The 9275-nt window shown below is 35.0% G+C and overlaps 1 protein-coding gene across 1 annotated transcript; it reads right to left on the minus strand.

Annotated features, from left to right (window-relative positions):
- Positions 1 to 1069: 1069 nt before the first annotated feature.
- On the minus strand, positions 1070 to 7945 carry LOC140140410 (amine sulfotransferase-like). Its single transcript, XM_072162169.1, is given in 6 exon segments — positions 1070 to 1246; positions 1248 to 1280; positions 1774 to 1871; positions 2439 to 2565; positions 3226 to 3479; positions 7789 to 7945. Coding segments are annotated over 6 exon segments (846 nt in total).
- Positions 7946 to 9275: the final 1330 nt, after the last annotated feature.

Here is a 9275-nt window from a genome sequence, read left to right on the forward strand (position 1 = left end):
TACATGGGAGGTAGATACCACTATCTATGAACTGTGTGATGAGTTGATGGAATGCAGTGATATCGATGAGTCCATGAGAAGGAGAATCAGAAATGTGGTATCAGAAACACTTGATGAATATATTGAGGATAAGAAGGATGTAAATATGGATAAGTATCGGCATTGGGTTGAAGATGATGACGACGACGACGACGACGACGACGACGACGACGATGATGATGATAATGACGATGTTGAAGATGACGACAACGATGAAGATGATGATACTGAGAATAATTCCTTGAACTAAGTGTCATTGCCAGAGAGTATTTCCTGTTTTTTTCGTCAAATGTAAGGGAATTTCATGAGTACGAGTACTTTACACCAACCTACGTGTTAATCACCTGCAAACAAGCACAAAGTTACGAATGAACTAAAACTTCCGTGAAGGCGGGCGGCCTGATTTTCATATGGTGATTTCTACATGGCGGCTTGTCACCAAAATGTAAAGATACTTATCTCTGGGCATGACAGCAAACACAAAGCGATTTACAGAAAACGTTTTAAATTTGGATTAGGCCAAGTCAAATAAATAACATCGTCCCCTCCTTTACCGATATTTGGAGATTTTCAAATATGTATTTTTTTTTATTATTTGCTCCCTTACTTTGTTTCTAAAATTGTTGTGATGAGAAAAAGTTATTGGTTATCATTTTATAAATACCTACATTGCAAACACTAATAAGGCTTTTAGGAAATTTTTGAACCGAAATGAATAGTAATTTTGTAATAAATTGACAAATAATAAATGCCTCCTTTACTATAATGTAGTGTTGGCAAAATATTTTGCACAATTGTTTGCCACGAAATATTTTGAAATAACATTGTCACAACATTTTCAAAATGTTGTAGTGTTTTTTTACACTAAGCGTTTAATGCTTTCGTGATCTTTTTAAAACCCAACATTTAAATGTAATTAACGTTTTGACCAAAACCAAACTGCGTTTATAACACGTTTATAACGTTAAAAAAATTCGTGTGTTTGCTGGGTAGAGCCCGGGATAGAGAACTTTGTCGTAGAGTAGCTTAATCATTGTAAAATATTTATGATTTGTTCGTTATTACCTTTCCTGATAGTAGATGGTATGCCTATCTTGTTTGTTCCTGACTTTTCATCAACCGTATGAAACCTTTGTTTCATGCTGCCCAACGTACTCTTGTTAACAACACGCCCTATGGCTTCAACCGACAGAGGATGTCCTAAAAAAATCAGCTATTTGAACAACAGCCCCTCTAAGATCCTATTAATTATCAAAAGATAACAGTATGTCGCTCTTTGGTCATGACACATTCGAAACACATGAATAACCCATGACATGACCTAAGAGGCGACACAAATGCCTTCTCACTTGCCACTGCATTGCTGTACACTCTAAATAAATATTACTCAATTTAGAGTTAAAAGAAAGCAGAGCAACAAAATGAGTCAAATGGAACTCAATCTTGATTAAATTGTATTCAATTTGAGTAAAAATGTATCAATATTGAATTGAGTAATATTTATTTAGAGTGTAAACTGACATGCAGACAGATTTCGCATGTTTGGGCAAAGTTAGTTTGAATGTCAGCCCAAAGTCCAATACCAAATTCTTGTTTTAAAGTCTGCACCCCTACCCCGGCTTCATGTTCTCTCCAAAAGACGGGATGCTTTTCAAATTCTACATGTAATGACTAACAAAAGAAGAAGGTAATACGGACATTTAAGTATACACAGAACATTTTATTTGAACTCACCCGTTTCATATCTTCATATTTCAGAAATAGAAAATTACTGTCATGGCGATGATTTTTCCAAAATGCCAAGTTGTATGTAAAGTAGTTTCCCCAAATCACTACATAAATAAAAAGATGGAAAGTTAGGCACCACGTGTAGATTAGTCATAGTGCTATCGGGTGCCGATGGCTTTTAATATCGAAATTTCCATTGTTACATTTCCAAGTTATGACATAAATAGGGACTGATAGCGTTATATGACCAAGCCAAACGTTTAATGCCTTATTTGAAGCTATTATGTGACTAACTATTTGTACTCTTCTTAGGGACGAATTTATTTATTTATTTATTTACTTATTTATTTATTTATTTATTTGTTTATATTTAGGTTATATATTTATTTAATCATGTTTTGGGGCTCGAGCGACCGGACCGATTTATTAATTAATTAATTAATTAATTAATTAATTAATTAATTTATTTATTTATTTATTTATTTATTTATTTTTTATTTATCTATTTATTTATTTATCAATTTATTTATTTTATTTTACTATTTTTTTATTATTTATAATTTATTTATTTATTTATTTATTTATTTTATTATTTATTTTATTATTTATTAATTAATTAATTAATTAATTAATTTATTTATTTAACTTCTTCAGTTCCCTAGTTGACTTACTTTCTTCAGTGCAGAACTGTTCGAAAAACGTGTCCCACTGTTCATGTTTAGGGTTGAATTTGCTAGGCCGAAAAAAGTGCCACATGGAGACGGCTGAATCCTTCGGGTTGCGAAGTACAAAAACGACCTGAAATCAAAAAAATAATCAATTAATTAATTGAGTAATTAAAATAATTAATTCATTAATCAATCACCAAATGAAATAATCAATTAACCAATCTTCATCCCCTTCTCCTCCTCTTCCTTATCCACATCATCAGTTTGCTTCGACTATATTTATAAATACGTATTTATACGCACGTGACCCATGGGCACGACATACCAAGACCAGCAAGCGTGACCAGAAAGGATAGGAACTCTGTAGATAAATATCATAAAATTGAAGTATTAATTGAATAGCAAAATCATTACACATGGGGGATTCCAAATTTTGTAATATGTTATCAAAAACAACATTTTAAAAGTATTTGCCAACGGAAAAATATATTTATCGACGGAAACGTTTACAATATAATTACAAAGTTGAACAAAATAGACAATTTTGCTGCACAGTAGTCTCGTGTTGTTTACCTCGCGCCTTTGCATTCAAATGTACAGGAAGACCACCCGCTGTGAAGAAGGTCATTTCGAGACTTTTAAAATGTCTACAAGCTGTTATGGCAGCGCGGAGGTGGTCACATGCGTATTTATAAATACGTATATATAAATATAGTCGAAGCATACTAAATTATCCTCACAACCATCATCACAAATTTGACATTCTATCAATAAAATGATGCCATTTTACCTTTCCTTTCCCTTCATATATCTGTTTTGGCATCATATGCTCAGGTAGATGATTCATGAACACTGTAGGTGATGACCAACTCTTGCCTCTCTCATACAGAGGTATTCTCATGTGAGATGGTAGGTGATCAGGAATTTTAGTCCCTGGCTGAACGTGGTCCAGTTCAATAGGCAAAGGTTGTTTAGTGCGGTCAATATTTTCCTCATGTCCATCTGTGAGCACAAGATTAACGATTTCGACTGTCCAATGTGTTCCTGAAATTACATAAAACAGATAGGATTTTCATTTTGGACTTTAATAAGTCCAGATTTATTTTAAACTTGAAATTAAATTCACTTTGTGTAACAAGTATGATTTTGAATGTCCAATTTATTATCCATTCCAAAAGGAGCACCCCTCTTCCAAGGCTATATGATTAGGATTTGGACTAAGGTTAGGAATTGATATAGGATTAGGGTTTGCCTGTTAAGGGTATGTTAGGGTTAAGGTTGGGATTAGGGTTAGGTTAGGGTTAGGGTTAGGGTTAGGATAAGGATTAGGGTTAGGATTAGAATTACGGTTAGTGTTATGGCCCATGTTTAGGGTTATAGGGTACCGTATGAATGAGGGGTCTGCAATCACTTTGGATAAAATACAGTTGTTTGTGTGGGTGTGTGTACGTCTGTACCTGTGTATGGCTATGTGAATATAGGCCTGTGATTCATATGAAGAATGTGCATGGTCTTTTTATAGTACAAGGACAAATTGGCCAATGCCAGAGGCTATATGCATACCAATGTGTGTACATCTACAAATGAGAATTTTTGGTGGTTTGCTTTTCATTGCAAATTGCAGTCATTTTAAATTATCGCAGTTTTTTTTTTTTTTTCTTCCTACGCACAAAATGGCGTTTAATTTACTCGCAACATTACGCGTCTGGTAAAGCCGTGAAATTGTGCCTATTTAGAGGATATCTCATCATTTGTATAATGTACATCATCACTATACTTGTCCATGTTATCAAAGATATGGCTATATGCAGCTGTGAATTTCCAGCCCCCCCCCCCTATGGCCAGGGTACCAGGGGAGGGGTGGCTGGGACTTATACCAGCGCTAAATTTCAAAAATGTTAAAACTCCCGGCCAAGTCCCGGACCGACGGGAAACAACACATGGCCAGCCCTACAGGGACAAATTTTGTGTCAATGCCCGTCAGTTATAAACTGCCCGGCTATTTTTTCCGGGTACGGTACTCTGCACTGCAGGCAGGGATTGGAGTGGGTCAGGGACTCAGGGTTTCAATTGACAAGTGCATTATCAACATTCTTCATTTTCACGTGCATGAAATCTATAAGCTCAACTACTGAACATACTGGTCTATGCACCCCCCACAATCATAATTACTCACATCACTAGTATCACAGGGTCAGGGTTTCTATTGACAAGTGCATTATCAACAGCATTGCATTTTCACGTGCATGAAATCTATAAGCTTACTGAATATACATGTCTATGTACCCCCCCCCCACACACACAATCATAATTACTCACATCACTAGTATCACAGACATTAAAATTACATCATGAAATCTATTCGGCTTTCATAGTACACTGATTTACAAGTTCAAACGCTAGCTCTTCAACGGTGCTGAATTCGACCATCGTGCAGGGCGCATACCACCAATACAGCGTCCCATTGAAACACACGTGAAAACACGCCTTTTGACCATAAAAATACTACCAATCGATTGCAAATCGATGAAATTTTAATATATGTTTCAAAGTACGGGTAGTCTTCTGATTAATTTTCGAGATATGGGCGCTCAAACAGCACCATGACCATTTTCGATCCCTTCTATACCCTGAAAACCCGTTTCTGGCCATTTTTCAATCCGCGGGCCTACTTTGTTTAAAAATTGTGTTTTGCAACTTTTTGGGCGATCCAAGTTCATGTATAGGTCTTAAGGGGGTACTACACCCATTGATTTTTTTTTTCTTTTTTTTGCATTTTGTGAAGAAATTACAAAAAAAATTGGACAAAGTGGTATGCAAAATGAAGGGGCAAATCTTCTCGTTTTATTGGTGGCATCGGTATCAACGTAGCTTACATGCTTTTAAAAGTAGAAGCCAAAAGGTGGTACATCACTGATGATTTAAATTCACTTCATTTTGGAAAGCTTACTATCAACGGATTTCGTTAAAATTTTGGATATGTGTAGCTAACACGTTAGGGAAATAAAGTTGATATGTAAAATGGGAATAAGTGGTTCCTGATTTCTTTTATGACTTCATGAACTTGGTGCTCCACAACTATCAAAAAAGGAACTGGTTAAAATGCTTCTATTTTCAATGTTGAGCTATATTTTGTATTTTTAACTTGCGACATTATTTCACTGAAACATAATTAAGCCCCAGGTAACAGGTTACCACAACCATACTGCAGCAATGTTGAAAAAATTGTATTTCTTGTCACCTATACCACCATATTGGGTAGTTTTCCGTAAGCTTAGCTTTTGTGATTTTGGTAACTATTTTATATTTATTTGTGAAATCCATGTCAACTAGGCATTCTAAATTGTACTCACCATTTACATCCCAAGGTATATTAGTATATCCACCTTGCACTTCTCGATATATATCCAGTTAAAGACAGAATATCAAAATTATTCCTCATTATGATATCACAGACTCTTACATGTGTATTCAAAATGGATGCTTAAATTTGACCTGAAGTCCTGAACCAATTGACCTATAACCTGACATACGGTGACCTAATAGCCTTTTCTTCTCCTAACAACACATTATATAATTAAATTGACTAATGACTATTCATCCATTGTGTAAGTGTTTATTTAATTTATTCAGTGTTATATATTTTGCATGCACCACTATAGATTTTCTATAGAGAGTATAACAAAGGATTTAATGTATTCTATTCATGTACCCTACTTGAACATGTTGAAAAGAATAAATTATAGTTTGTTATGAAACACAAATCTGAGTTACTAGGATACACAGTAAACAAAAAATATATAGGGCTAAAATGACTTACTACAATGTGTAAAAGCATTTTTTTCTTCTTTTTTTTCATTTTTTTTAAATTTCACATGATCCGTGCATATATCGCCTAGCTATAAATGAAAAAATATTTTTTTAGACCAATCAAACCAATATATGGGTGTAGTATGCCCTTAATCTTTTATTTAAGCTATAACACGCTTCTCTTTTTGATTACAAATCCACAGAGAGGCTCAAACTACCTCAAAAATTATTCTGTTTTTACCGGAACTCATTAGGTAATGATTTGGTGGTGTGCGCCCTGCATGAGCAAATTAACATAAGGGCGCACATCACTGAAAATGATGCCAGTTTTTCTCTATAAAAATGCTGTTTAAAATCATTTAAACAATTTTTGATATCTGCCATCTGTGATACACTTGTAGGATTTAATATTACTAATCATTACCAATCCAAATTTAGCCAAAATTATGCAAATTTCTGCTCATTTTAATGCTTACTTTTATTTTTATTTTTTTCTTCGAATAAAAATTAATTAAGATTTTTTCCAAGTCTACCATGTTACAATACTGATAATTCAATGAAAAAAACTTTTTAGACTGCAACAAGTCTGTTCTAAAACATTGTATTTATTTGGATAATGAATTGGAAATTCAAAATCATATTTGCTACACAAAGTAAAATTATTTGGAGTTTGAAATATAAAGTGGATAAAATAAAGTCCAATATGAAAGAATTCAATGTTATAAGAAAAAGTTCCTTGAAACGTGAAGTCAAACTACTTTAATTATTCATTATTATGTTCTCAGAATTGTGAATTGATTAGCCTTGTACATAATATAGCCGCCCAACTATAGATGAGTCGACTTCTGACGTCAATGCCTGGCAGTATGCGCACGCATCATCACAATTTTCATTGGTTTGCCTGTCAGTATGCGCGCATCATATTATGCTCAGGGCTCGTGTTTTTAAAACTCTCGCCCCACCACAATAAGGCTATTGAACAGTGTAGTGGTTGCACGGGGTTCACTCAAGCATATCGATATACCAGTCCCTTGCCTTTGTTGATAAACATTGAGGTCAACTCATCTATAGAGCGCCTATGTTCCCCTAACACTTTTTGAAATAAATCGAATAAATATTTTACGAAATGTAAAAATGTGAAAAACAGCGTGTGGCCTTATTTGCTTTTATAGTGTCACACTTCATTGCGTTCAGTCACACTGGTTCATTATGTTAAGAAAAGACCATTTAAAAGGTGCGTCTGATTTCATAACTCAAACAATGCAGTGGGCCAGGCTCATTAATGTATTTGTTAAAAGCCCAGTCAAATTAAAAATTGACACACATTGCAACAGAATCCATTTCACATGCATCCATCTACCAACAGTTTACACACAAAAAAAAAAGGAAAAAAAAAAAAGAAATCCAAGTAGTGGAACAGCGCCTGATTTGCATGAATTCAAAATGGCCGCTTATGCAGGGGTGAGATTTGAAACTTGGTCAATGATTTGTGACGCTATAAATTAATTCATTTATACCTTATGAAGGCTTTTAAATAAAATACCTGCTTTTGGGTAGGTTGTTACCCATATATCATCATCTCTGACGTCATAATCTTTCAAGGCTTTTACCGCCCTTTCTGATACGTGCCATGGAAACAGGACTCCTTCACAAACTACTTCCGGGGGCAATTCACCCCTTAAGCTAGCCAGGTCAGCCATTGGGATAGTCGTACCTTCATATAGGTAAAAACATGCGATGTGACAGAATATAATCATATTATATACAGATATATAATTCACTTGTTTGTTGGCAAACATAAATGCGAATGAAATTGGAACAGACGTGGCTAACGCCAAACGTAGCTTAATTAAAAACCTCTCGTCGAGGTTTTGCCAAGTTTTAAAAATAACGGTTACTTAATGAAATAACGGTTAGTTCATGAAAAAGAAGAAGTGAAATTTAGCAAAACGCGACGAGGTTTATTTGCCCGTAAGAGAGCTATTGTATCCACTATTGTATTCTATTCATAAAAGCTACTGCAAGAATCGCGGCAATCCCTGATATCGCTGGTGTCTACCGCCGGCGTTTCGTATTTATTAACATTCAAAATGATCCGATACTCTTACATTTATAGACTTATTCCCGCTTTTTATATAATATTCAGAAATTGCAATTATGAAAACTACAAACTTTGAAAGTGAAAATATATTACCATCGAAAATATATCATACTTAAATTCTATAGAATCTATAGAGGCATTGCATGTGACGTATCATCCCGTAAATATGGCAGACTACTCAAATGCATTCAACAAAAGCATGATTGCAATCTACCGTGACAGTTCGTCTCACACACATAACCCTGCACTACGATCAAATAGGTTGATGACAACATTTGATTGAATCGACTGTACTCCGCCATAACTACGGTGAGGGACAAATTCTTTGTTTGGAGCCAATCAATAATTTCATGCAGGGCCTCTATACGCCGTAGAAGTGACGTCATAATCGGATTAACTACCATAGCAATAGATGAATACAATTTTTGAATATACCGCGCTGCACTGCAGCAGGTTGCACTCATCGCCTGTCGTCAATCATATAGGCCTAATAGATTGGATACAATACCGCTCTTTTCAAATAATCTTACAGGTGCAATCTATGGTTCAATGCATCGGTACAACATGAACGTTGTAGTGCGGGGCGATATAGCCAAAATTGTATTCATCTATTGCTATGGTAGTTAATCCGATTAACTACGTCACTTCTACGGCGTATAGATACCCAACCCAGAAGTGCCCATTTATTTTCTAATTTTTGTAATCGCGCCCAAATATCCCCGCAAATATCTTATACACGGTTTTATTGATTCATTTTGGGTATTTCAAAAGTTAGAAGTCGTCAAAAATGGCAACATCCATTGATAGCAATGGCTGAGTAAACATTGTCTAAACACTAGATAAAAAGACAGCTTTGTACTACAGAGAAGATGTGAGGAAAAGGAGATGGATCCAGCTATCCTCAAACAAAATATGTGTGCTGCCGCTCA

Source organism: Amphiura filiformis, chromosome 19 (genome assembly GCF_039555335.1).
Source record: "Amphiura filiformis chromosome 19, Afil_fr2py, whole genome shotgun sequence".
In the NCBI taxonomy this organism is placed as follows: domain Eukaryota; kingdom Metazoa; phylum Echinodermata; class Ophiuroidea; order Amphilepidida; family Amphiuridae; genus Amphiura; species Amphiura filiformis.